Raw genomic sequence first — 27,500 nt, forward strand, 5'->3', positions numbered from 1 at the left:
CCGACTACAGGGAGATCGACAAGAAGATGAACAGCATCAAACCAGACTTGATCCAGCTCCGAAAGACCAGGGACCAGTACCTGATGTACGTCACACACACGCACACACACTCCCCTGACACCTGCAGGTACACCCGGTCATCCTACCAACCCCTCTGTTCTCTACTTGTGTGTTCTCAGGTGGTTGACCCAGAAGGGGGTTCGTCAGAGGAAGCTGAACGAGTGGCTCGGCCTGAAAAATGAAACCACGGAGGAGTGAGTGTCCAAGTTCTGAGTTCTGTTCTTTCAAGGTCACAAAGGAGACTCCAAACAAGTCCAGTCAGGTTTATTTGTGTGTCACCAAACCCCAACCAAAGTTCTGTCCTGACTCTGTCCAAGTAGAGCAGGTCCAGCACCTCCCTCCTTCAATGAACCTCCACCCAACAATTCTCCATCAGCAGCACATCCTGCAACAGCAGCCACCAGAACCTTCCTTTACCAGCAGGAAGGTGGAGCAGATCCAGGATCAGTGGGGACGGAGAGAGCAGGAGAGCAGGACAGAGACAAAGACAGAGAATGGAGGAGGACAGAGAGACAGAAGGAGAGAGAGAGACAGAGATAAAGAGAGAGAGAAAGGAGGAGAGACTGATGGACAGAGACAAAGACAGAATGGAGGAGGACAGAGAGACAGAAGGAAAGAGAGGGACAGCGATAAAGAGAGAGAGAAAGGAGGAGAGACTGATGGACAGAGACAAAGACAGAGAATGGAGGAGGACAGGGAGACAGAAGGAGAGAGAGGGACAGAGATAAAGAGAGAGAGAAAGGAAGAGAGACTGATGGACAGACGGGGACGTGAGCAGGTGGAGCTACGGGTGGCAGCTGGAGCCTCTTCAGGTCTGGAGCCTCCTCCAGCAGCAGCAGTCAGGGTGATACTGGTGCTGCTGTCAGCAGGGCTGCTAACGCTAACGCCACAGTTAAATGAGCTCATTTTATAGCAGGAGCAAGGAGCTGAACCGCACGTCCTCACTGGGACCGCAGTGGCGGTGCTGCCAGAGCGCACCTGGACTTTTTACTCCACTTGAGGGAAAAAAATATTTGCTGTCCATCAACTTGAAATTCAGACAGAGATATCTGAGTGCTTCAGGGCCATGATGATGTGTCTTGATTCATGATGTCAAGTCATGCACTGAGTAACGTTGACAAAATCACAGGCAGGCAGCTGTCAAACAGTGGTCACATGACATGGTGGCAGCAGAGGGAATTCTCCAGGCCAGCGTTGGCATCAGTAGTACCTCGTTAAAACTCTAAAGCAACTGTGGTTCTGGCTGCATCGTTAACCAGTCAACGTTTCTCTGCTCAGACCGGCGTAGCTGAACAGCAGAAGAACCTAGAACATGGACGGACTGAAGGCAGTTGACATTCATGTTGCTGCTCGCTGTTTGTGTCAGTATGACAACACAGACGTGGTGCGAAGGATCTCAGCACACCACCAGCTAACGTGACCTCACTGCTGTCTCGTCTCTGCAGCGAGTACAGCATGGTGGAGGATGAGGAGGACCTTCCTCATCACGACGAGCGTCTTTGGCATCTTGGAAACATCAACCGCGGTCGAGCAGAATCGCTGCTGCGGGGGAAGAGAGACGGAACCTTCCTGGTCCGAGACAAGCCGGGCTGCTACGCCTGCTCCGTGGTGTAAGATGCTCCTGTTCACTTCCTGTTTGTCCGTTGACCTTCCTGTTTATGAGGTGCAGGGAAAAAGAATTGTTATGTCATGGATATGTCCACCTGACCCCTCCCTCTCTCCCCCTCACAGGGTGGACGGCGAGGTGAAGCACTGCGTCATCAAGAAGACCAGCACAGGATACGGGTTCGCCGAGCCCTACAACCTGTACGGTTCTCTGAAGGAGCTGGTGCTGCACTACCAGCACACCTCCCTGGTGCAGCACAACGACTCACTCAACGTCACGCTGGCATTCCCCGTCTACAGCCAGCAGAGACGGTGACCCGCCCACTTCCTCCCGCCATGGCGGGCCAGCTACACGCCCACTTTATGACACAGGCGATGCTCATTTCTCTTCACAGACCAGCACGTGACCTTCTGACCAGAGAAACCCCTCGTTTGAAGGGAAGGGAATTGACTTTACCAGTGGCGTCATGGCTTCTGCTGATCAGCCTTCTATCACGTCAGTTTTCTAGGCAAATTCAGTCTTTGCAGATTAAAAATGTAGAAGCAGTGAAAGCAGAAGCTCCACCATTAGCAGGTTGGAGAACATTTCAACATTCCTATAATGACAAGACCGTTAAACTGTCTGGGCCATGGCCAGCTAGCTCCTGCCAGAGAGTTAGCTGTAGCGAGGGTGCTAGCTCCTGCCAGAGAGTTAGCTGTAGCGAGGGTGCTAGCTCCTGCCAGAGAGTTAGCTGTAGCTAGGGTGCTAGCTGCTGCCAGAGAGTTAGCTGTAGCTAGGGTGCTAGCTGCTGCCAGAGAGTTAGCTGTAGCTAGGGTGCTAGCTGCTGCTAGAGAGTTAGCTGTAGCTAGGGTGCTAGCTGCTGCTAGAGAGTTAGCTGTAGCTCGGGTGCTAGCTGCTGCCAGAGAGTTAGCTGTAGCTAGGGTGCTAGCTGCTGCCAGAGAGTTAGCTGTAGCTAGGGTGCTAGCTGCTGCTAGAGAGTTAGCTGTAGCTCGGGTGCTAGCTCCTGCCAGAGAGTTAGCTGTAGCTAGGGTGCTAGCTGCTGCCAGAGAGTTAGCTGTAGCTAGGGTGCTAGCTGCTGCTAGAGAGTGAGCTGTAGCTAGGGTGCTAGCTCCTGCTAGAGATTTAGCTGTAGCTAGGGTGCTAGCTGCTGCCAGAGAGTTAGCTGTAGCTAGGGTGCTAGCTGCTGCCAGAGAGTTAGCTGTAGCTAGGGTGCTAGCTGCTGCTAGAGAGTTAGCTGTAGCTCGGGTGCTAGCTCCTGCCAGAGAGTTAGCTGTAGCTAGGGTGCTAGCTGCTGCCAGAGAGTTAGCTGTAGCTAGGGTGCTAGCTGCTGCTAGAGAGTGAGCTGTAGCTAGGGTGCTAGCTCCTGCTAGAGATTTAGCTGTAGCTAGGGTGCTAGCTCCTGCTAGAGAGTTAGCTGTAGCTAGGGTGCTAGCTGCTGCTAGAGAGTTAGCTGTAGCCAGGGTGCTAGCTGTAGCTGGGGTCAGTGTGTCACTGAAATAAAGATAGAGCGAGAACATCTGTACAACATTTGGTTTCAGCTGTGACGTCATCAGGAGGGCGCCGCCATCCCTCCAGCTGTTTTCATCCAGGCTGTTTGAAGTCATGTCAAAGTGTCGCCAATCAAAACTCTCTTCAGAAAACAAGCATTTTAGTTGTTTGCTTCTGGTTTTGTGGGAAAACGTCATAAAACATGAATTCCTACTTTGTAGATCATGACATCAGTACTTTGGCATTACTCTTCATAAGTTTATTGCATTTAAGTCACCGTAAAACGCCATTTAGATGGAGCCGTCATCCAGACTCAGGAGCGTGGCGCCATGTTCTTGGGCAGTTCTTGATTCTCGTCCCTTCTTACTTACTTACTTTAGCTGGCTGACCTCAGAACACCGGTTCTACTGTCGTTAATTGAACAAGGTACAGAACCTTCTTCACCCCTAGAGTTGAGTCAAAGGTCAAAGGTCATAATAGGTCTGGAAGCTGAACTGAGGTCATTGTGGTTTCAATGGCCACGGAACCACTCGCCCTGATTGCTTCAACTGAGAACCACAACTGGACTTCACGTCGTGATGATGATGTCAACGTCAACATGGAGGACAGTCTAGCGAGAGACTCTTGAGCACTGTGAGAGACTTTGAAGGAGGGTTAAATTGAGGCCGAATCAACAGACCCACACGTCTCATCAACCATGCCCCCCCCCCCCCCGACTTCCTGGTTCTTCGGTTCACCTGTTTGCTTTCCTTGGACTTGACACCTGTGATGTCACGCTGCCTGACAGTCACCAGACTTTTGTGGCTCTTTGTTTGATGTGAAGCCACAGCACAAACCAGGACGCTCAGCTGGTCACAACGTGGAGACGTTCACAGGCTGGCAGCACCGCTGATCTTCAGACTTTAGATTCTGGATCTTCGACCATTGACGCGGCCTGGAAACACCTTGCTGACGCTCCGCCGGTGTAAAGTTTGTCTTTTCCTTTTTACTGTTTTGAGACACGTGATGTCTGAGAGAAACCAGGTACACTTGATGGAACTGCCACATCCGTTGTCATGGAAACGGTTAGTGTACTTCCTCAACGTGGAGTGGAGTATTTTCCGCTCATCTCATTTGAATATGAGCCGTTCAGTCTCTCGTGTCTGATTTCACTTCACTTAGACAAGTGGCAAGAACACCAAACGCACCACAACAGCAAGTCATGACACGTTCCCTTGCTGTTAATTGTTTCAGAATTCTGATAAATAAACGTTTGTTTTTATTATCTAAAGTCATTTTGAGGTGTGACGAACGTTTCAGTGCCTGTTGGGTTTAAATGATTGGCTGTCGTCTAAAATCAGCATCAGACGAAACATTTAGTTGCCAGTGGGTGGAGCAACAACCAGTGATGTACAGGTGGTGGAAAAAACAGATCAAAGTCATTGCCTCTCTCTCACACACACACACACACACACACACACACACACACACACACACACACACACTTCCTCATTCCTTGACGCATTCATGCCTCACTAACATTTCCACGTTTCTGGTTGAATTTATTGACATGCAGCGCCCCTTGTGGAAATGCTACGTACTTGCGCTACAGGTTAAACAGTGAAGTGGCACCACCTGGTGGAAAGTTGTAGGAACTTCAGCCAGACTGACAGCCTAGCCGATGGCTGCAGGAGCAAAAATATTTAACTGTCAACATTTTTGTACCCAGTGGGTTTAATATCTCGACCTTTTATAGAAGCTTAGCCTGAAATTCAAATGTGGGAAACACAGTCAGGAATGATGAGGTCCTTATCAAAGTGATCCAACATGAGGCGTGAACTCACTCTCAAACTCTACTTCAGAGCATCGAGGCAAATGACAGATGCAGGATAAGACAACCAACAGTTTGTGTTTGCCGGGCGTGAAGTTAAACCAGTTCAGCCGGTCCACACAGGGGACGTTGAACAGGATCACGCTGGGCGCCACTTCATGAGAACGTGATCAGGTATTCTGGATAGGCCTGGATGTCACTGAATGTGACAAAGATAGTGGGGTTGGTGGTCCTGTCAGTAACGCTGTCGTACAGATCTGCAGCATTGAGGGGGTCTTTGGAGGGCGGGGTGATGATCCCGGCTTTCCCCACCGTGAAGTCTCCCACCAGGACCCGGGCCAAGTACATGCGCTTCTTCCCTGAAGGGTCTGGTTTGGAGTAGCCACGTGCGGAGTAGGCTGGGTCCACCGCGAAGTACGAGCCGTTGCCAAACATGGCACCTATGAAAGATGGCATTAGCTTAGCTTTTGGATTAGCTTATTTTCTCAAACGAGCACTGTGGCACCATGGGAGTTTGAGTCATTGTGTGCAGCAGGTACATTGTTGTATTGTCTTCATTAAAGAACTCAAGCATTTACACCAAATTCAGGATGCAGTAAAAGATACAACAAAGAGAGGCGTCCTGTACTTCTGGTCTGGGACTACCACCTGGACCTGATCTGGAGTCTCTGGGCCACATGACACAGGAGCATGAAAAAGGTAAAAAATAATGATTTCATTTCTGGCTGTTATAAATTGACTGTTAGTTACCTGTTAGTTACCTGTTAGTTAACTGTTAGTTAACTGTTAGTTAACTGTTAGTTAATTGTTACTATTATAAACACGGCCCTGCAGCTCCTGATGGACGGGGAAGTCTGAAGTCTTTGTGTGACTGTGAAGATCAAAGCAACTAAAACGACAGACTCATTGTATGAGAGTGAATAGCGTTGACGTGTCACTATTTATTAGTTTGGCCGTCTGTCGATGAGGGGCGGAGCTACCTGGTCACCTCACAAACATGGACGTCACATGTCAACAAGAGTGAGACGCGTCTGCTAGTGAACCTCCAGTGGCCTCTGGTTACCGTGAGCTCCTGCGTAGCTGCGGTTGAAGCCTTGTTTGTTGATGAGGTCGATGGAGGAGGAGCCAGTGCCGTGGAACAGTATCTTCTCGTTGTTCTTGTGTTGGTTCTTCGCCTCCAGCTGTTTCTTCATCAGCTGATAGTTCTGCCACAGCGTCTCGTTCTGGATCCGTTCAATCTGTCCACACCAGAGTACACGGTTCATTTTTAGGGTCCAAAGCAGCAGTGAATGATGAAGCCCCTCCCCCTCGCAATATTCAGGTTTATTGGAGCTCACGCGCTAATATCAGCCCCACATTAATGGTTAATATGGTGGCGTGAACGCACCTGGATGATGTTTGCAGTGAGACCAGTCTTGAAAAATTCCTTCTCCACGTCTTTGTACTCACTGGACCCAGGAACCAGTTGAAACAGCTTCACCAGGTCGCCGTTCATGTCGTCCCAGTGAGCCGGAAGACCAGCGTCTGTAATGACGACCAGGTGACTCAGCCCCCACACTCCTACTAATGATCGATTCTGATTTTACTGATCTGTAATCACAGGCTACCGTTAGCTTAGCACTGCTAACGTAGCATCCAGGCTTCCAGCTTCATCAGAGGGTTCATCAGTGAAGATGATCCTGATGAACTGAACCTGGAAGATCATCAGCTTCTGTTCACCACCCGGCCCCAACATCTCCCTTATACCCGTCTATCTGGGGACCAATCAGCTGTTCTCGTTGCGTTCTGTGTTCCGTGGCTAAAGGAACCTCGCTCACCTTTCAGGTCTTTCCTGTAGAGCTCCACCTCTTTACGCCCACTAGCTGAAGTGGCTTTTCTCCTCTGCACGTCGGCATTGAACGTTTCACTGTTGATCGTGATCTTCACACTGTGTTTTCTCTCCAGCGCCTCCTCCAGGGCGAGGTTGGTGAACATGTCAAAGGTCACCACCGAGCCACCGGGCTGCTGAAACTTCCACTCCACCAGTCCACTCAGGAGCAACGCCTTGCTCCTCAGGTTCTCCGACCGCTCCACCTCCCGGAGCACTTCCCTGATGCGTGCACAAGGACATACAACTGTTTCAACATTTCCTTCTCCTCCTCGACCTTCACAGTCTTGGTGTGTCAGTGATGGGTGGATGGACGTTTGCTGACCTCACTGTAGAATCGGCGAGGAGGACGTCACGGGTCAGACCCTCCAGGTGGATGCATGGCTCCTGGTCTTCCTGCCGTTGGTCCAGTCGGATGCTGACGGTCAGCTTCCTCTGCAGCGCCTGCAGCTTTTCCACGTCGGCCTGCGACAGGTGGCTGATGTAGCAGTCGACGATGGTCTTCTCCGCCTGCTCGCCAACGATCAGCTCCTCGATTCTCTTCTTGGCCTGGCTCACAGCCTGCAACAGCGCCGGGAACAACCGTGATCCGTCCGGGTCAACGACTCGCAATGGAACAACAAAGAATCCTTTCCGTTCTCAGCTTACAATCTCGCTATGGTCAGTTTTGCTGAGCCACGGCGCCGGTCACACACGTGGCTGAGGCCGGAGAGACGGCGCCTCGCAGCGACGATCACATGATACTTTTACACTCATTCTTTCAATTGAATGTGTGTTGTGGTATTATGATGATATTATGAGTGATGCAATGACTGCTAGACTGTTACTGCGATACATGTAGTACCAGTACCTATGCATCGTTATAACTACTCTTTTTGGAATATTTATCAGTTGATGTATCGATGAGCCTGATCAGGACCTATTTCTGGATGAGCAGCCATGTATCCATCCGCCCAGAGCTCCTGCCTGTGACGGTTGATTACTCGTGATCGATGAGTGTGGGCGGAAATCAAGAGACTGGTGGCGTGCTAACCTTGGCGTTGTCGGCACACAGCTGAAACACAGTGGGTTCAAACTCCTCCCTCTTCAGAACCAGGCTGTTGGGGCCGGGCCGCTCCTCGGCCGACCCCATAAAGAAGGAGGTGAAGCTTTCTGGAACGGGACATGAAACAAAAACATTTAGAACATCTGAATATTTCACTCACCAGAAAAAGAACGACAACGGGGCCGTGAACACAGGTCACCTCGGAACTTGGTGAAGACGCTCTTGTCCTGCATGTCCTTGCCCTCCTGTTGCCTCATGCTCTTGTGGAACGCCGTCACCATGGCGGCCTGGAAGATCAGGATCTTCACGCTCTTCACAGACCTCTGGTGCTTCTTCCTCACAAACTCCACCACCGCATTAATCATGGCATCCGCCACCGCAGACGGGTTAGCACCCCCTCGACCTACCAGGGAGACAAGAACTGATGATGATGATGAAGATGATAGGAAGGACCGGAAGCTCCATGAAGTCCTGTTGAGTCCTCTAGAGGAATTTCCTCCTCCTATGAAAACATTTATGGAGATTTATTGATGATTGTTATTCTGTGAGATTGGGAACCGTCCAAACATCGAGACTGATGTAAACCAACATGGACGGAACCATTGCACACAGAAAAGACTCCATCCCAGGCTTGTTAGCTTAGCACAATGAATGCTAGTGGGTGGGACGTGTTAGCATCAGCTAGCTCAGGTTGTTGAGGTTCAGGCTCAGGATGTTGGCACGTCCTGCAGTAATCCTCCCATATGATATGATATCGGTGATATGATCCTACGACTGCTACTACAACTATGACTGCTACTACTACTATGACTGCTACTACTACTACGACTGCTACTACAACTACGACTGCTACTACAACTATGACTGCTACTACTACTATGACTGCTACTACTACTACGACTGCTACTACAACTACGACTGCTACTACAACTATGACTGCTACTACAACTACGACTGCTACTACAACTACGACTGCTACTACTACTACGACTGCTACTACAACTACGACTGCTACTACAACTATGACTGCTACTACAACTACGACTGCTACTACTACTACGACTGCTACTACAACTATGACTGCTACTACAACTACGACTGCTACTACAACTACGACTGCTACTACAACTACGACTGCTACTACTACTACGACTGCTACTACAACTATGACTGCTACTACTACTATGACTGCTACTACTACTACGACTGCTACTACAACTATGACTGCTACTACTACAACTATGACTGCTACTACAACTATGACTGCTACTACTACAACTATGACTGCTACTACTACTACTACTACTACGACTGCTACTACTACTACGACTGCTACTACTACTACGACTGCTACTACAACTACGACTGCTACTACTACTACGACTGCTACTACTACAACTACGACTGCTACTACTACTACGACTGCTACTACAACTACGACTGCTACTACTACTACGACTGCTACTACTACTACGACTGCTACTACTACTACGACTGCTACTACAACTACGACTGCTACTACTACTACGACTGCTACTACTACTACGACTGCTACTACTACTACGACTGCTACTACTACAACTACGACTGCTACAACAACTACGACTGCTACTACTATAACTACGACTGCTACTACAACTACGACTGCTACTACTACTACGACTGCTACTACTACAACTACGACTGCTACAACAACTACGACTGCTACTACTACTACGACTGCTACTACTACTACGACTGCTACTACTACTACGACTGCTACTACAACTACGACTGCTACTACTACTACGACTGCTACTACTACAACTACGACTGCTACAACAACTACGACTGCTACTACAACTACGACTGCTACTACTACTACGACTGCTACTACTACTACGACTGCTACTACTACTACGACTGCTACTACAACTACGACTGCTACTACTACTACGACTGCTACTACTTTGCTGACGTGCAGTGATCTGATGCAGTGTATTCTTAAGGAACCTCTGTGTTTATTTCCGGTTCCATCCATCATCCATCCCTCCCTCCCTCCATCATCCCTCCCTCCCTCCATGTTCTCCCTCTCCTCCTGTTCAGGGTGGTGGGGGTGGAGCCTATCCCAGCAGCCTTCCCCCTGGACAGGTCACCAGTCCATGGCAGGGCCAACACATAGAGACAGACAACCATTGGCTCTCCCAGCCACGCCTACGGTCAATTTAGAGTCTGGATTAACCTGGTCCCTCTTGATGTCTTTGGACTGTGGAGGAAGCTGGAGTACCAGAGAGAACCCAGCAGGAACAGGGAGAACATGGAGACTCACCCAGAAAGACCCCGTGCTCCAGCCGGGGCTCCACCCACAACCCTCTTGATGGGGGCCACAGGGAGGACCACTGCTCCACCGGGCCACCCAAAATCTGAGTATCACTCAGAATTACAGAGGCAGGTAACCTCAGACAACATGGCTGTATGGTGAATGCATGAAACAAGACATGAAACAAACGAACAGAAAAGAGAACCCAGAACATTGAATCTCGTTACTTCTCTTGATATTAATGAGAACCATCTCTGTGGTTCTCCGTCCTGTTAGTATTGGAACCAGACCTGTTCCGAGAGCTGGGAAGGAGACGGAGCTGAACTTGTTCTCCTCACAGACTTTCAGCACCGAGTAGACGATGTTCTTTATACTGGCGGGATCGCTGTGGCCGACCACGTGAAGGATATTCCTGCAGGGCAGCTGGCCGGCCGATGTCAGGATCATGGGACGAAGCTTGGAACCCTGGGAGTTCACTGCACACAAGATGATGATGACCCCTTGCAACATTCCAGCTCAGAATACTTAAAAGTCAGAGGAGAAATCCAGAACCATGTTTTCACAGGACTCACTGGAGGTTTGAGGGTAAACCAAACGTACCGATCTGGGAACACTCCAGCACCACCTGCTGGCCGGCACCGCCCAGGATCGCCTGGGACACACCTGCAAAGAAACCTGGTAAAAACTGCAGTCATGCAAGCAAAACCTCAACACTGCATTCTTCTATTTCTATCCATCCATCTATCTATCCATCATGTATATATATATATATATACACACACACACACACACACACACACATATATATGTGTGTGTGTGTGTGTGTGTGTGTGTGTGTACACAGCAATAATCCCATTGACTTTTTCATAAACTAATAACTGAAGACACCGACTCAAGTCGAGCGAGGTTGGGTGTTCCCCTCGAGTCGTCACCTGTTCTGAGGGTAAAGTCCTTATTGGAGGAGTTGATAATGACATCACTGCCCTCCTTTGTGATGTCCCCAGATGACACTTCAAGAGACAGCTGACCCATCTGCATCCGGTAAACACCGAGGGATGGTGAAGACACCTGACCAAAGGCAGCTCACACACACACACACACACACACACACACACACACACACACACACATAAATACTAGATAGACTGATGAGTGTGTCTATGTTATATTTAGTTCGTTCTGGCAACTGGTTTGAGACCAGCAACCTGAAAAGACCAGTTCACTGGTTGTGTCTCTGCCATTGTCCTTTTAGAATCCTCCAGTGTGTAAAATGAAGGATTAAAGTGGTACTTCACCCCAGACATATATTTTCCCTTTCAAATACTCACAACTAGGAGTATTCGGCTCACTCAGAAATTTTTTTCCCTCCTGAATCACTTCTTTGTGACATCAGAATGCAGGAGGAGCCAGACATGTATGTTTAGCTTGAAGCTAACGGAGCCTGGCAGCTAACAGCAGCTAAACTGACCACACAGTGTTGGAGTCAGTTTAGATCACCAGTCAAAGTGTTGGTGGATCATTGACCGTCTGTCTGGATCAAAGACAGACGGTTTACCTTTTGTTCGTGGTCAGGCTCCATTAGCTTGAAGCTAAAGGTACCTGGCTGGATCCTGTACTCACATTTGTGAGTACCTGAAAGGTAAAATTCACTTTTCTGGGTGAAGCGTCCCTCCAAACAAACTGGACCAAACTTTCTCTCCTGTCAATGCCCTCTGTGTCCCCATCGATGTTCTCCAGTTACTCAACGTGCTCTCATGGTTCTCATTCATATTCTCAAACTGGTTCTCTTTGAGTCTTTAATTCTTCAGGGAGAGATGGAGGTCCTCTTACCAGAGAGCTGCCGCGATTGGCTGGCCTCCTCAGGGGGGGCAGTCCCGGGACCGCTGTGACCTCTGAACTCTCTGGTGAAACACTGAAAATGTTGACATGTTATGTTGATGCTGCCGATTCCTCATTTCTGACACACACTTTGGCAGAATTTTCAGGCTTTATTTATTTTCAACTTTTTTTTCCCTAAACTTATAAATTTCTATTTTCAGATTTTATGACTTTTCCATGTTTTAATGTCATCTTGATCAGATTCTGCTCGGAGTGCCTGTGAGTGAGCTGCAGAGATGCTGATTGTTGCTGTTTTCTCCAGTTCTTTAAGCTAAGCTAAGCTAAGCTAAGCTAACCAGCAGGAGTTTCCTTCCCCTCATGTAACTCTTGTTGACACTGATCATGACATGTTTCTGCGTACAATTAAAGATGTCACTTCCTGGATTTAAGGGGCGGAGCCTTCTCCTCGCCTCCTCTCACTCACCTCCACTGTCTGGTTGTCACTGGGATGAACGACGACAGCCACTTCTCTCAGATGGCGAGGGTTTCTCTGGCGGCTGTAGCGCCGCATCTCTCTCAGCAGGAGTTGGGACACCACATCTCGTGGGAAGCTCAAGTTGCCTGTGCCGACTGCCGGGAAGGCGAGTGATGTCATCTGGCACTTCTCAGCCTCCTCCAGACAAAACCGAACGATGGAGATTAACTCCTGAGAGAGAAGACACGTGTCAGGCTGGATGACAAGCCGCTACGGCCCTGAGGACGGGAGTCGATGTTACATCTTCTTAACCATGGAGATGACATAAGTGAAGATAAGCAGTAAAAGTTCATCCTCTCCCCTCAAATACTTTATACTTTATACTACACTATACTATACTACTACTGACTACTTCTATCAGCTTTCACTGGAAAACTGAAAGTCAACACTGGACTTGGATGGATGCAGCGGCTCATTGAGCTGTGGTTGCTGCAAATCACCAAATTTACACATCTAGACGTTAGTAAACTATGATGAACTCTTTTAGTGTGCTTTGCTTCTTCTCACTGCTGTGTTCGTGCGGTGACCACTCACCTCCTTGGCCTGGCCCGCTCCATTGTCCCAGAGGGGGCACACGGCATGGAAGACCTTCTGACATCTGAGGTCAAACCCGTCAGTGACGATGACGTCGCCGTACTGCAGCGTGGTCGCCCCGGCCTTAGAGAGAAGAGCCGGCTGCAGGCGGGACCCAGCGGCCTGCAGGATGGCCTTAGAGATGGCTCCCTGGTTCAGGTTCATGGTCTCGGCGATGGTGTTGACAATGGCGTCAGTCTGCAGACCGGGATCAACTGAGTCACTTCGCCACTTTCTAATGCGTCAATGGCTTTCATCAGCTTTTATCAAAATGAAAACCAGCATCGACTTCTTGTGTCTGGAGATCCACTCCTCTCCTTCCTCTCAGCCGAAACACGCCAACGTTTACATGAGGTCGGACCAAATCGACTTTCTGTGTTCGTCCGACTAAAACTGGACTTTAAAAATAGACAAAAACATGTTCGTCTGACTGGACTCGTACTTCTCCAAGTTGGATTACCACACCTCGATGGTTCTGTTGTTCTGGTGGCCAAAACCCTTTCATCAATAAATCAACTCTCCTTGGTTCTTGAATACTGGGACCTCAACAACAGTCGTTCAAAGGCCTGATCGTCTGAGGCGCTATAGCAACTGTGCTTGCTCAGCAATACTATCTTCCTCTACCTCAAGCTATTCCCTCAGCCATCCTTCCCTTTCTCCTCTCTTACACCAGCGTTGGTTCTCACCAGATTGTGAACAAACACCAAAGATACAAACATTTTACCAGAAAACAAAGACGATTCTTAAAAGGCATAGAAAAACTGTTGGTTGTGGACAGATTTTGAAGCTCAACTGCTGTGTTTGGTTCCATCTTTGGTCGAGTGAAGCTGAAGCAAACTTTTTGGAAAAAGTCGTAAAAATCTTTCTCACAAACAGGTTTGGCGTAAAAAAAGTCTACAAAAACAAAGTTTCTTAGGAGCTTGATGTGTTTGGGAAGTTCAAAACAGCGCCAACCAAGTAGAAGAAGAAAGCTAAAGCGGCATCTTCGGTTTATGAGAGAAAACCTGATACTCGGCAGGTTGTTATCATTCTTTCATTTCTGCTGGCTTTGGCCCAGTTTCAAGCTCACAGTTTCTCTTTTTTAAATGTTCATTACATCTGAACTTATTCTGCTCCCCAGAATCCACATTAAGTTTTTTTTTGGTTAAAAACTTTCGCTTGAGGTGAAAAAAAGAAAGTAAAAAACTTCAGTGAAATTGTTGTTTCCATCAACCTTCCTGATACTAAACACAAGCATTGATAGATTGTAACACGGCCAATAATAAACTGTCACGTGTCCCGAGTTCACCATCAACACCTTCGACGTGTTCCAAGGTCTCACTCACACTGACCACAGCTTCCTCTGTGAGTTCAAACTCTAGGTTGTAGTGAACCACAAGTAGAAGTACCTCATACCAGGAAGTAGTGTATGAGCTCACCGTCTGGTCCTGAATGTTCCCCTCACAGAGAAGGATCTTCAGGCCCTCAGCGGTGGTCTGCTCCAGCTTCGCTGTCCTGCAGCCAATCAAAGAGCAGCACTGATGTCACCATGGGCAGAAGGGTTGCTACCTCGTACACATGACTCATCGTGTCGCCCTCCCGAATACTCGGTGAGGGGATGAAGATCATCACAGACACACAGAGAATTTATAGCAGGGTGATACATTTTTCTTTCCATAAGAGCCGCTTGGCCTTGGACTGATCTTGACCTGAAGCTGGTCCTGGTCTTACTATCCCCACGGGAGAATGAAGTCTCAGAGGAAGGGGACGTGGGATGCACTCACCTTCCATGCTTGCTGTGTCTCCCGCGGCTTGGACCTCCAGAGGCTCCTCCTCTCTCAACAACCTGATGGCCTCTGGGCGCCTGGCTCTTGTCTTCGCCTGGACCGTGCTGGCGTCTGCTGGGAGGTGAACAGGAGACCTTCAGGGCGTAGCAACACTCTGTAGTGACGTGGTCTGAGCTTGACCGTCATCTAAACCAGGAAGCATCGTTGGCGACCAGCTCATCAGCTTCTACTGGTGCTGGTACCAGCAGCCAACAGCACTTCTCTTTATTACTTTACATTTAGTACTTTCTTTACTTTCCCATCTTTGCATATATTGCAAAACAAATGCAAATGTGTATCAATACAGTGGAGAATCTACATTTGGCAAGAAGCAGCACCATTCCTCAAACGCCGGTCTGAAGTTCCTGAGCTCTGCACTTGGATGAAGGCAGGCTGAAGGTGCCTGCGACAGCGACAGAACCCCAATGGGGCCTCAGCCTGGTACAAGGCAAGCCGGTCAAGTGTGACTGGACCCTCAGTCTTGATGCTAAGGTGGGCTGTGTCAGACTGAATACCATCTTACATTTTCTCCCACCTTCGAACGTGAGTGGTGTAATAACGTCAAGACTGAACTCTCATACAATACGGCACGTTTCTCATCTTTACCTCAAATCCCCGCCTCCTCCTGCCTGCTGGGGTATCGTCATGGTTGGTCTGAGGTCCGTGAACTCCTTGTTCATGGCAGTGGCCAGGACTCTTACGGTGTTATCATTGTTGTCCACCAGGTGAATCTCAGTCAGCGATGTCACTCCCCCCGGATGGTCACAGTACTCCCGCACAGCCTGAGCAATCGTGTCAGCACAGAGGCCAACAGGAAATCCAAACATACCGGAGCTGATTGCTGGCAAAGCCACAGTCGAGCTGTTGACCTTCTCTGCTTGTCTCAGACTCTCTTTGACGGCCTTCTTCAGACGAGACACAGATGTGTTCTCGTCCGAGTCGGAGAACCTCGGACCGACTGCATGTACGACATACTTGCAAGGCAGCTTACATGCATCTGTGATGATGGCGTCACCGGGCTGTAGAGCTCCGTTACTGATGATGTAATCATTGCAGAGTTTCTGCAGCTGTGGTCCTGCAGCGGTGAGCAGGGCCAACGCCAGGCCCCCGATGTGCTTTAACTCTTCATTTGCTGCATTGACGACTGCATCGACACCAAAGCTGCAGATGTCCGCCTTGCTGACCGACACCTGCACTCCACTGCCCGTCTGCACTTTGCAGTAACAAAGCCCATCTAGTTTTGTGAAGCTCTCTTCCTCCTGAGTGTCAGGACGCAGCAGGACCATGCAGTTGAAATCTGTCAAGAGCGATGGCAGAATCAGACTCCCCTGAGACAGGAAGTACTTCTTAGCTCCCGGCTTGTCCACAACATAGTTTTCTGTGCAGAGAGCACTGCTCAGCTCTTGAAAACAAGCTCTGGCCTTCTGCACATGAAGACGCGCCCCAGCTATGAGAATTCTTGGTCTGCCTGAGTCAAAGTGGACTGTCACGTTGTTATTTTTGACAATGTCGGACCAATCTCTTTTCTTGTTGATGAACTGAACAACAGCACAGGACTCAACAAGCATGGTTTCTCGAACGTGCGAATAATTCACGATGAATTTCTTCAGACTGCGGCTGACGTCTTCTACTGGATCCACGAAGCCGACCACCGTCACTTTGTCTTTCCTCTCTGGGTGGATCTGAATTCCCACTGTTTTCTTCTTCAAGGAGTTGTAGCTGGCCAACAGATTCTGAATCAGGTCCAACCAACTGGGAAGTTTCAGAACTTCCTGGTCCTCCACGTCCAGTGTCTGATGGCGCAACACTGCTTGCATTCTAGTCTCAGCAGCAGCCAGGATGTTGTCAGAGTTTGCCAACAGGAAAATCCCTTGGCTCTCAATGCTGTAGATGGCACTGATTCCTTTGGATGTGAAAAGCTCGTTGGACATGTCAGTGGGATTCACTGTCTTGAGGAAGTCAAGAAGATGAGGGGGAACATTCAGAGCTTTTCTTCTAATTTGAGCTTTCCTCTCCAGAATCCATGATTTGGTCTGATAAACCTCAGCAGGAAACCCTGAAATGGTCAGCGTCTGAGCGTCTTCATTGTAAGACAGTTTCATCTCAGGAGAAATCTGCACTGCTGCCTCCTGCAACCCGTCTTCCTTCAGGATGTAAAACATCGCAGTGGACAACGAGAATTCCTCAGAGACGCTTTTTGACTGCCGTTCAATCTGAATCATGGATTTGCGAAGGATGTTCTCCACTGGAACTCTGAGTTCTCTGATCCTGTCAGTGTGGCCGGCCACTGTCAGAATCCCTCTGGATGTATCTAGGAGCAGGACGGCGTTGTCCCCGACGTTCAAACGTATTTCTGCCTCTGAAGCTTTCCACGCAGGTGCATTAGCGGGACATTCAAAGGCCGTGTACTGAGCCATTTGCTGATGGAAAGCCTTTTGAGCATCACTCATCCAGTCAGCTACGTGTTTAGCAGTCAGACCTGTCCGTCTCATCAGAGCTGGGAGGGGCCTGAGGGTCACCTCAGAGTCACCCAGTTCCACACAGCAGAAGTATGGAAGCATCTGTTGATTGACAGTTTCTGACAATTTCTTGGTCAAGAGGAACTTCCGAACAGCGTGGTGAACATTATCTACAAAGGGTTCCGGCATCTTCCACACTGGTCGTTCTTTGCCGTAGAGGGCGGAGCCCAAGGACTCGTAGTAGGGATAGATCTTCACAGGAACGGAACACATCATATACTGTTGTTTGATGCAAATTTTCTGCACAACTGCAGTAGAACAGGGAACAGAGGACAACAGCAGTTCTTGTATTTGTAGAATCAAGGAATTCAAATAATCCTAGTTTCTAAAGAAGACTCTGAGTAGCTGCATCTTAGCTTCAGTGTTTGTACCAAGTTGGAGTACTCTAATGCTGCCACAGTTACATATCACGACAAATTTCCCTAGTATTATTGCAGTTACTATGTCCAGTAACATGCAGCCTCCAGCAGTTGGCGCTGTCGGCGCATGGTCTTAGTTTGAATCTATCAAGACATTCGTATTTGATTGTGTATAAAAAGCCGCACAATTCTGATCCGCATGACCAGAGTCACCCACCGTAGCGGATCATCAAACCGTGTGGTAAAGAACCGGGCCGAGAAGACGCTTGAACCCAGGACATCAAGGAGGCTTGTGGCCGATGGCGTCGATACCTTGGTTCCGACCCAAATTTTGAGATTATGTGTGGGGCTTTTTTCAACATGCCGATGCTCCGTGAACAAAACCATGAACATGGATAAATCAACTTTTTTCCCAGTTTGATGTGCAAGAACTTAACTGGCCCTCACACAACACTGGAATGTGCCTGCGAGTTCCAGGTCAGCAGGTCTAAGTAACTACAACAAGACCAGATTCACAATAATCAAACTGTCAAAAACTAATATGGATTTTGGAGAAATGACCAAACTAAAACCCAGTTCAAGCGTTCAAACCCTGAAGAGACACATGGCGGTTCACCGCAGCACAGTGACTGCTCTGGTTCTGGTTCAGACTAAAACACTCAGAACTAAAATGTAATGAAAACAAACATCTGACACACAACTAAGAAAATCACCCTCCCCCCAGGTTAGGAATCATCAGCTCAACTATGCTAAGCTAACACTTAGCATAGGTGTCAGGCTGTTTCGTTAAAAGACATCTCAGATGTCTCAAAATGAAAAAAAAAATGAATTTGGGTCAAACGTCAGGAGGGATGTTAGATGGAAGACCTTTATGGTCGGAGAACGTGACAATGGCTGCCTGTTCCGCTGGGATCATGGAAACATCATCCGGCAAAGTCCAGTTCTTTTCAAAATACAGCTCCAAGATGTCTGGAAACAAATAGGAAATAAACACAAACCCAAATTAAACCTGGAAGAATCAAACTAGCAAACGTTCACAGACACGAAGAAACTAGAACCATCGACCTCCCACACAAGAACAAATCTTGAAGGGTTAATGGCAGCACCAAGAAATACGGACTTGAAAGCACCTTCTCCAGGTCTGGCCCTGGGACCCTGACTGGCTCTGGTAGGAACAGTTTACGCACCTCTCACTACAGACAGCGGAAGACACTCCACCCGGATGCTCTTGGCTGCCTCCAACCGTCGAGTCGTCAGTCCATGTTTCTGCAGCCTCTGACTCTTTTGACTCACAGCGAGGAAGTTCTCTGCATCTGCAAACATCCCGGATCAAAACTACAGCAGGTTACGTTCCTCTGCAGCACCGTGACAACGCAGCGCTGCAGAGGAACGTAAACCTTTGATAACCGTGTTTCAAACGAATCTGGCTTTTTTTCCTACCAGCAACGCTGCTGAAGGTGACCACGGCTGTGCAGGTGTCCCAGATGACCTCAAGACTGTAGTCGCCCTCGTCCAGCCCCGAGACGCTCTCCACCAGCATCGACAGCAGATCTCTAGTCAGCTCCTTTGAGACGTTGTTCAGCACCACGGCGACGCTCACCACTGACACCCAAACACAGACAGTCACAACGTATTTGGAAGAAAACCTGCTACGCACAGTCAGTGTAGCACCGTGTCCTAAAGGTTCCTGGAAAGAACTGTGATCAAAAGTTTTAATAAAACTTAAGAAATACCCCCCCCCCCCCCAAAACTGGACGAACCAGACGTGTCCTAGCTAGTTGGTAGTAATCTCCAATCAAGTGTTTGGGCCGACCGACCCTGCCTGGATGAATCGAACGACGACCTGGAGAGTTTTTGAATGGACAGTTTAGCTGTTGTTAGCATCAGTCTCCGTTAGCGTCAAGCTAAATGTACGTGGCTGGCTCTGCCTGCATTCTGGACTCCTTTTAGTGAGCACTTGAGAGGTAAAAGACACTTTTGGGGTGAAGTCTCTCTTTAGCTTCGTTGGAGAGTTTTAGATTTGGGATGAATTCAGTTCAGATCAAGAGAATTCTTCACGCTTGTGTTAAACATCAAATATGTCCCTGCCGCCGGGGCTGACGGACGTGGAGAGGAACTGTTATCCGGGTTCTAAAGGTGTTGCTTGGTGAGTTCTACTGTGGTTAATCTTGACACCTCAGGTGTTTCTGTTCATGACACCAAAAAGGTTCATTTCTCTTGTGACGCTCAACTGAAGAAATCAAGAGTTACGCCTTCGATCACATGAACGACTGAACGTTCACAACGACACACGACGTTGAATCAAATGTTCAAACACGTTCTTCTGTTTCAAGTGTAAACTGAAACAAACCTTCCCTCCTGGTTTCTATGTTTCTGTTGAAGCTTTAATCTGCTGGCTCTTGCAGTAAAAGACAGAACCGTGAAATAAAACCCTTCATTTACCCGACTGGAGGTCCGACACACGGAATGACGAGGATGTTACATCAGTCAAGGCCGCGGGTACCAGTCGCTGACTTGTTCTGCTTTTAGTGAATTAAGAATCTGTCGTGTGTCTTCACCTTCTGTGTCAGCCGCTTGGTCTCCAGGGTCATCCCCTGACGGCGTCCCAGGCTTTGGATCCGTTGCTGGATCTGAGAATCAAGAAACAGGTCGGCCGTCTGATTTGAAACGTGAAACGACATCAACCACACAACTAACTACTGGGAAGGAGGCGGGAACAAAGGCAACAAACGCCAATAGAACCTCCCGAGCCCGAGGACGCTGTGATTGATTGAGGGTTCTCTGATGTTCCAGCTAACTCATAAACTCTAATGTAAGAGAACTGAGAGAGGTGGAGAACCGGATCAGCATCAGGAAGTATCATGAGGTTCAAACGGTCAAAAAACTGTGAAAGAATCAAACTTGGGCTCACCTGAGCCGTCGCCTCCATTCGCCGAGTTCTGAGGAGGAGAAACAAACAGAGTGAAGACACGTTCTACTAGGGAACCCTCCAGCTGAGGAACCCTAATCTCAGCTTCCTCTGGAGCTTCCAGTCGCTTTTAATCTCAGTTAATCCACATGCAAACACAAATGTGTTGCTGTCCCGTTGAACGTTCACAAGATTCAGAATTATTTCACGAGAGGAACATCAGTTTCCTCAGGATGTTCTTCTGTGTTCTGCTCCAGGGTTCAGCGCCTAGACTGAATCTGGTGCCGACTGCCTCATGAGTAGAGCACTGGGTGGACTCGTAACCTGGCACACAAACTATTTAGGAGATGTGCTTGTTTGCTGTTTTGCCTCATGACTCCGCCCACTTGGTGTCAGAGGTCAGGTGATTCTGGTGGGGGGATGGGGTTCCAGAACAGCGTCTACTTACAGGAGCAGAAACCATCCATAACCTGAGCGTTCGATCACCCAGCAGGATCTCGTGGTTCTCCTTCGCCAGAACCCGGTCTCTCACTGCAACAGAACACAGCACATCAGAACACTTCTGATCGCAGCCCAGAACTGAAGCGGTTCACCAGAACCTGGTAGACCAGAGCTGTTGATTTTGAAGTAAAACAATACTGCTGTACTTGGCTGTCCGTCACTCATCAACACTCACAAAGTGTCAATAAAGTTTAGTTTGTCTGGTTTTGAACTCTGACATCAAGATCTTAATTATTGATTATTGATACTGATTATTGCTCTTGGGCTGCACGGTGGTGCAGTGGTCAGCACTGTGGCCTCACAGCAAGAAGGTTCCAGGTTCAAGTCCCGGCTGCAGCACGGGGTCTTTCTGGGTGAGTCTCCATGTTCTCCCTGTTCCTGCTGGGTTCTCTCTGGTACTCCAGCTTCCTCCACAGTCCAAAGACATCAAGAGGGGACGAGGCTGATTGATTCTCTAAATTGACCGTAGGTATGAATGTGAGTGTGAATGGTTGTTCATCTCTGTGTGTTGGCCCTGCGATGGACTGGTGACCTGTCCAGGGCGAACCTCGCCTCTCGCCCCTCGACGCTGGGATAGGCTCCACCCCCCCACGACCCTTAATGTGTAGGAATAAGCGGAAGATGACGATGGATGGATTATTGCTCTTCATGCCTGCTGATCATCGATATCGCTGTCGACCCTGAAACTGAACCGGGGGGGACACGAGGGGGCGCGCGCGGGCCGTGTCCCTGCCGGCCCGGACTTCCGCTTCACCATCGAACACCTCCACCTGTACTTCCACTGATCCGGTCACGTTTACCAGGAAGAGCTTGTAAACAATATGATTGTTGTTGTTTTGTTTGTTTTTACACGGACTCATCTGACGTCACCAGAGAGCCGCAGTGCACTCTGGGAAGTGCACACCCTCGCGACGTCAATACTTTGGTAAATAAGGGGTTTCTTAAACTACGTCACATTGAACCTGTTGAACGGATCTGGACTCGGATCCTGTTCATGATACATGTTTGGCTGATTCCTCTGACGCTTCTGACGTCATCTTCCTCTATGTTTCTCCATCATGACTCGTGTAAAGTGTATATGACCATGGTAGTTTTCATGACACCGCCCGGGTCCCGATCCGGTCCGGCTCACTCACCTTCGTCCGACCGGAAGTAGACGGCGGCCCTCGCGGCTCCGTCCTCCACCTCCACGCGACAGTCGCCGCCGCTCGACTTCTTCCGGCTCTGAAAGTAGATCTGGAGCTTGTTCTTGATGGTTCTGCTCTCAGCCGGACTCCAGTCGCCCTCCACGGTCACCGGGCCCGGCGCTCCGTCCATCCTGCTGCTTGCCGGTTCAGACACCGACTGACGGTCGGGAGGAGGCGGGGAGGAGTCGCTCCGCTCCCAGGCTTTCGCTTTCGATTCTCCGGCCACGAAACTTTCCCGAGTTTCTGTACGCAGTACTTCTATGAGTGTTCCCCAGCCCCACCCCGAACACAGAACCAGAACCTCAAACTACCACTGAACGCTTGGTTGTAGTAGTAGTAGTTGTAGTTTAGTAGTAGTAGTAGTAGAAGTAGTAGTTTAGTAGTAGTAGTAGCTGAGTAGTTGTAGTTTAGTAGTAGTAGTAGTAGGGGTTTAGTAGTTGTAGTAGCAGTAGTAGCAGTAGTAGTAGTAGTAGCAGTAGTAGCAGTAGCAATAGTAGTAGTAGTTGTAGTAGCAGTAGTAGCAGTAGCAATAGTAGTAGTAGTTGTAGTAGCAGTAGTAGGAGTAGATGTAGTAGTGGTTTAGTAGTAGTAGTAGTAGTGGTTTAGTAGTAGTAGTTGTAGTAGTAGGAGTAGTTGTTGTAGTAGTTTAGTTGTAGTAGTTGTAGTAGTAGTGGTTTAGTAGTAGTAGTAGTTTAGTTGTAGTAGTAGTAGTAGTTTAGTTGTAGTAGTAGCATTAGCAGTATTTTAATAGTAGTAGCAAGAGTAGTTCAGTAGTAATAGTAGTAGTAGATGTAGTATTCCGATGTCAAATACTGCATACCGCCTCCTTGACAGAAATTTATTGTGACAATGAAAATAATCTTTGTTGTCGTTTCTTGTTGTCCTGTAAATGTTTGGTTTATTCTACAACTCTACAACTCTACAACTCTACAATTCTACAATCCTACAATTCTACAATTCTACAACTCTACAACTCTACAATTCTACAATCCTACAATTCTACAATTCTACAACTCTACAATTCTACAATTCTACAATCCTACAATTCTACAACTCTACAATTCTACAACTCTACAACTCTACAACTCTACAATTCTACAACTCTACAATTCTACAATCCTACAATTCTACAATTCTACAACTCTACAACTCTACAACTCTACAATTCTACAACTCTACAACTCTACAACTCTACAATTCTACAATCCTACAATTCTACAATTCTACAATTCTACAACTCTACAATTCTACAATTCTACAATTCTACAACTCTACAACTCTACAATTCTACAATTCTACAACTCTACAACTCTACAATTCTACAACTCTACAACTCTACAACCCTACAATCCTACAATTCTACAACTCTACAACTCTACAATTCTACAATTCTACAATTCTACAACTCTACAATTCTACAATTCTACAATCCTACAATTCTACAACTCTACAATTCTACAATCCTACAATTCTACAACTCTACAATTCTACAACTCTACAATTCTACAATTCTACAATTCTACAACTCTACAATTCTACAACTCTACAACTCTACATTTCTACAATTCTACAATTTCATTTCGCAGACGCTTTTGTCCAAAGCGACGTTCAACACAAGCAAGAATTCAGACTGAAGGAAAAACCCATAGTAGCGCAAAAGTGTTTCAGTTGTGATTTGGTCACAGGTACTGCCATCTAGTGGCAGAAGAAGTGTTGCCCCCCCTCTTTTTTTTTGACAAACACACAACATAACACAACACAGTTGGTGCTACATAATCAATTCTGTCTTCAGTTCCATTTGTTCCTCAATGTTCTACATTTCTACTTGTTTTCAATCAGGAAAAAGACCCTGGTGGACCCCAAAGGCCCCCGCACCCCCAGTTGAAAACCCCTGGCCTCAGCTACATGGAGGTTTGTTGGTCCTGTTTATCTCCTCTCCTGTGGCTGCAACGTTGGCTGGAGTGAAGAAACGTCTCAGTGAAAACCACCATGATTCTTTTTTGGTGGATTACGGACTGAAACCTGGCTGGGGGGTCGAGAGTGTGGAGCCGGAGGGGAGCCTGATAACCAAGTTAATAATTACTAAGGTGAGCAGAGTAACAAACCAGCTGGAGGCTCCTCATCGCCCTCCGGTGGCTGGAAGGCTCCCTGCAGCCGATTCTAACAAATAATCAGCGCCAGAGTTTGAGTCTCGTTTCCTGGCAACGATAAAAATGTGGCCTGTTGGTTTGAAAATGAAAAAGGAAAAGTTTCACACCAATTAAAGGAAATCTGATTTTATTAACTTCAGATTCTGACACTTCAGACGTGTTTAAACTCCATCTACAGATACTGACAGAGTGTCCTCTTGGTGCATTTTTCGATCTTCCTAGTTGTGACATCATCGACCTCCAGCTGGACTGAACCCTCGTGTGATGTCACAGCGCCGTGTCTTCATCATTAGGCATCACTGGCTGCTTTGTCTTCACCTGCACAATGGAACACATGATGGGTCCAAATCTGTATTCAGGATGAAAGCTTCACAAGAAGCCGCACCAGAGAGCAGAGCGCCTGCTCGGCCCGTCCGCTTTTGGGACCACCTGAGACAGAACGGCGCCACAGTGGGAACCAAACTAGGTGGCGGCGTGACTTCAGATATTTGATGTTCAGCAGTAAAATAATCAAAAATTCTGGATGAAATCATGGATTTAATGTCCGGTGAGCTAATGCTTGCTACTGCTACAAGCTAATGCTACAAGCTAATGCGCACCCCCTTTAGTGCCACTTCCTGTTCAGCTCGCTCTCATTGGCTGCTAATTTCACACTCACAAATGATGTCACACATATAATAATGAAGCATTTGTGTGTACGTACAGTCAGGTTTGGGAGGAGGGGGAGGTGGCGGCGGGGGTGGTGGTGGAGGGGGTGGTGGCGTGGTGCAGGTGTAGGACACCTCCAAATACCGGGTCTGCTCCTCACACTTATATTCCCCAAACACCAGTTCGGTGACGGGAACTGCACAGGACCTCCTGTTGCCACACCTGCAGAGAGAGACCACCATCATCCGGCTCATGGCCACTTCCTGTTACTTCCTGCTGCTGATTGTCGTAAATGCCAGGACCCAGACTCCTGATCACACACACTCTCTCTCTCAGACACACACACACACTCTCTCACACTCACACACACTCTCTCTCTCACACACACACACTCTCTCACACACACACACACACACACACTCTCTCTCACTCACACACACTCTCACACACACACTCTCTCTCTCACACACACACTCTCTCACACTCACACACACTCTCACACACACACTCTCACACTCACACACACACACTCACACACACCACCAAGTGGACAAACTCATTGAGCTGCAGTGCCTTACAGGTCCTCCACCACCATCTCAGCCCAGGGGAACGAGCAGTAGACCTCTGGCCCATCATCTGGGTGCCGTTTCCCCTCGCCACATCTCGTCCCCACGCCAACCTTATACAGGATGTGTTCCAGCTTGATCTTGCTGCCGACCTCTGGGGGGGGGGGGCAGTGTCTTAATATCATAATGATCTATTCATGATTATTATAAATGTCCTCCTCTCTGTCCTTCACACTTGTAGCTGCTTCACTGATGAAGTCTTGAGTTGCTCTGAAGCTCCACCCCTGACCCGCCCCCTAACCCGGGCCCCAGCCAATCAGCCGACAATCATCTTCACCCCGAGCAATAACAAATTAAGTTTAGGCTCAGAGTGACATCACCTTTCACATTCGTCCAGTGGAGATGTGTCATCATCTTTATGTATGGTGTGTGTGTGTGTGTGTGTGTGTGTGTGTGTGTGTGTGTGTGTGTGTGTGTGTGTGTGTGTTGTTGAGGTGAGTGTCTGGTCCTCATGATGCAGCAGATGTATTTGTGCGTCTTCTTACCGCAGGACATCTCAGCCGTGTCGTTGTGGCAGGCGTATACTACCTCTCCATCTACACACACACACACGCACACGCACACGCACACGCACACACACGCCACCACCGTCATTTGCCGTCCACAACACAATCATCAGACTCATTACCAGTAGGAACTCACCAGCAGCACCAGTCAAATACGCAGCAGCAGCCAGCACTGCAAACACAACACACGGTCATCTGTTACTTCAACAGTGCAGTAAAAGTATCTCGGTCTGTAGATCAATAAGTAGCTAAGAAGTACTTGTGTAGGCAGGCGGCTGGATGGGATCACATGACATTTATCAACCAATCAGAGAAAATCTTGTGAAGTTTAAACCCGACAGCATCCGTTTGTGTCTCTACTTTGCTAAACTGAAGGAACGGTGACTGCAGCTCAGTTCACTGATGAACTCAAGCATGTTGATGCAAACGTCAGCTGATGGACGTCCAGCTCAGCCAATAGAGACGCTGGTTCCTCCAAGCCCCTCCCACAAGAAGCCCTGCAGGAGTGAGCTCACCAATAAAACTTTTCAATTAGAAAAAAATGCATTGACTGAAGTTCTTAAAGTGACTGTTTGCTCTCTAATCAGAGTTTTGATTGCAAATTTCCTTTTTTTTACAAACGTGACAAAAAACTTCATACAAAACAAATGAAATGAAGAGACAAAAATGTTCCCGAATCAAGACTTTCTAGAATAAAACGCTTCAACCAAAAAGCTCCTGGCACGTAGCGGCAGCGTTCAACTCCTCAGACACGAGCAGAAGCACGGAACCCTCCAGCCTCACTTTCGCACCTCTGAACCTGACATCATCACGTTTCCTTTTCCGTTCTACTTTAGTTTTTATAGAAGTGTTCCCAGGTGTATTTTCTGCTCCAACATCAACACAGCAGTTTTAACATTCCTGATGAAACTATTCTCAGTTTTTTGCTCAAACAAATCAGAGTTGTGATTGACAGGTGGTCTGGCAGCAGCAGGGCGCGTACTCACGGCTGAAGGCGGCCAGCCTCAGTGGGACCATGATGGCGTCTCGAGCCTCCTCGTCCTTCTTCCACCTGCAGACAGTCCAACAGTGAAGACAGCATCTGGGCGTCCAGGTATTTATGCGCCGGTGCTGACAGCAGACATGCAGACGCCTGTCCCGCCAACGCCGCCGCCGCAGGCAGGCAGGGCCTCCTGACCCAGATGTGATGA

At 48.3% G+C, this 27,500-nt stretch overlaps 3 protein-coding genes and 1 long non-coding RNA gene across 9 annotated transcripts in view; 2 read left to right on the forward strand and 2 right to left on the reverse strand.

Annotated features, from left to right (window-relative positions):
• The window catches only part of LOC147259613 (phosphatidylinositol 3-kinase regulatory subunit alpha-like), a 17,225-nt gene extending 12,802 nt beyond the window's left edge, over nucleotides 1–4,423 (forward strand). For all 4 annotated transcript variants that reach the window (XM_086205676.1, XM_086205678.1, XM_086205677.1 and 1 more), the window contains 4 exons: nucleotides 1–85; nucleotides 180–254; nucleotides 1,506–1,670; nucleotides 1,792–4,423. The exon at nucleotides 1–85 is cut by the window's left edge and continues 92 nt beyond it. In XM_086205676.1, coding sequence (XP_086061802.1) covers nucleotides 1–85; nucleotides 180–254; nucleotides 1,506–1,670; nucleotides 1,792–1,981 — 515 coding nt within the window. In that variant the 3' untranslated portion in view covers nucleotides 1,982–4,423. The remainder of the gene's footprint in view (nucleotides 86–179; nucleotides 255–1,505; nucleotides 1,671–1,791) is intronic.
• LOC147259614 (protein mono-ADP-ribosyltransferase PARP14-like) lies at nucleotides 3,737–22,584 on the reverse strand. 2 transcript variants are annotated; one of them, XM_086205675.1, is made up of 23 exons: nucleotides 22,330–22,584; nucleotides 21,141–21,223; nucleotides 20,696–20,723; nucleotides 20,343–20,414; nucleotides 19,225–19,386; nucleotides 18,972–19,097; nucleotides 18,652–18,753; nucleotides 15,513–17,673; nucleotides 14,865–14,978; nucleotides 14,520–14,595; nucleotides 13,063–13,299; nucleotides 12,478–12,699; nucleotides 12,006–12,087; nucleotides 11,108–11,257; nucleotides 10,776–10,838; nucleotides 10,466–10,651; nucleotides 8,076–8,279; nucleotides 7,865–7,983; nucleotides 7,157–7,392; nucleotides 6,782–7,053; nucleotides 6,352–6,488; nucleotides 6,028–6,202; nucleotides 3,737–5,404 (listed from the first exon to the last, which is right to left on the reverse strand). In XM_086205675.1, exons 1-23 carry the CDS (start codon nucleotides 22,508–22,510, stop codon nucleotides 5,121–5,123), a joined length of 5,472 nt encoding a protein of 1,823 aa, XP_086061801.1. In that variant the 5' UTR covers nucleotides 22,511–22,584; the 3' UTR covers nucleotides 3,737–5,120. The 2 variants fall into 2 exon arrangements, with proteins under 2 accessions (XP_086061801.1, XP_086061800.1); XM_086205674.1 differs by having other exon boundaries at nucleotides 14,865–14,981.
• On the forward strand, nucleotides 21,954–25,248 carry LOC147259615 (uncharacterized). Its single transcript, XR_015116331.1, has 3 exons — nucleotides 21,954–22,118; nucleotides 24,220–24,467; nucleotides 24,753–25,248. It is a non-coding gene; the product is annotated as an uncharacterized LOC147259615 (long non-coding RNA).
• Nucleotides 24,722–27,366, reverse strand: LOC147259616 (protein eva-1 homolog C-like). 2 transcript variants are annotated; one of them, XM_086205681.1, is made up of 6 exons: nucleotides 27,297–27,366; nucleotides 26,447–26,482; nucleotides 26,290–26,340; nucleotides 25,757–25,898; nucleotides 25,234–25,400; nucleotides 24,722–24,848 (listed from the first exon to the last, which is right to left on the reverse strand). In XM_086205681.1, exons 1-6 carry the CDS (start codon nucleotides 27,325–27,327, stop codon nucleotides 24,820–24,822), a joined length of 456 nt encoding a protein of 151 aa, XP_086061807.1. In that variant the 5' UTR covers nucleotides 27,328–27,366; the 3' UTR covers nucleotides 24,722–24,819. The 2 variants fall into 2 exon arrangements, with proteins under 2 accessions (XP_086061807.1, XP_086061806.1); XM_086205680.1 differs by lacking the exon at nucleotides 27,297–27,366 and adding an exon at nucleotides 26,570–26,690.
• Nucleotides 27,367–27,500: the final 134 nt, after the last annotated feature.

The sequence above is a fragment of the Aulostomus chinensis genome, chromosome 6 (genome assembly GCF_037954235.1).
Source record: "Aulostomus chinensis isolate RoL2024-O1b breed Wild chromosome 6, RoL_Achi_v1.0, whole genome shotgun sequence".
Classification (NCBI taxonomy): Eukaryota; Metazoa; Chordata; class Actinopteri; order Syngnathiformes; family Aulostomidae; genus Aulostomus; species Aulostomus chinensis.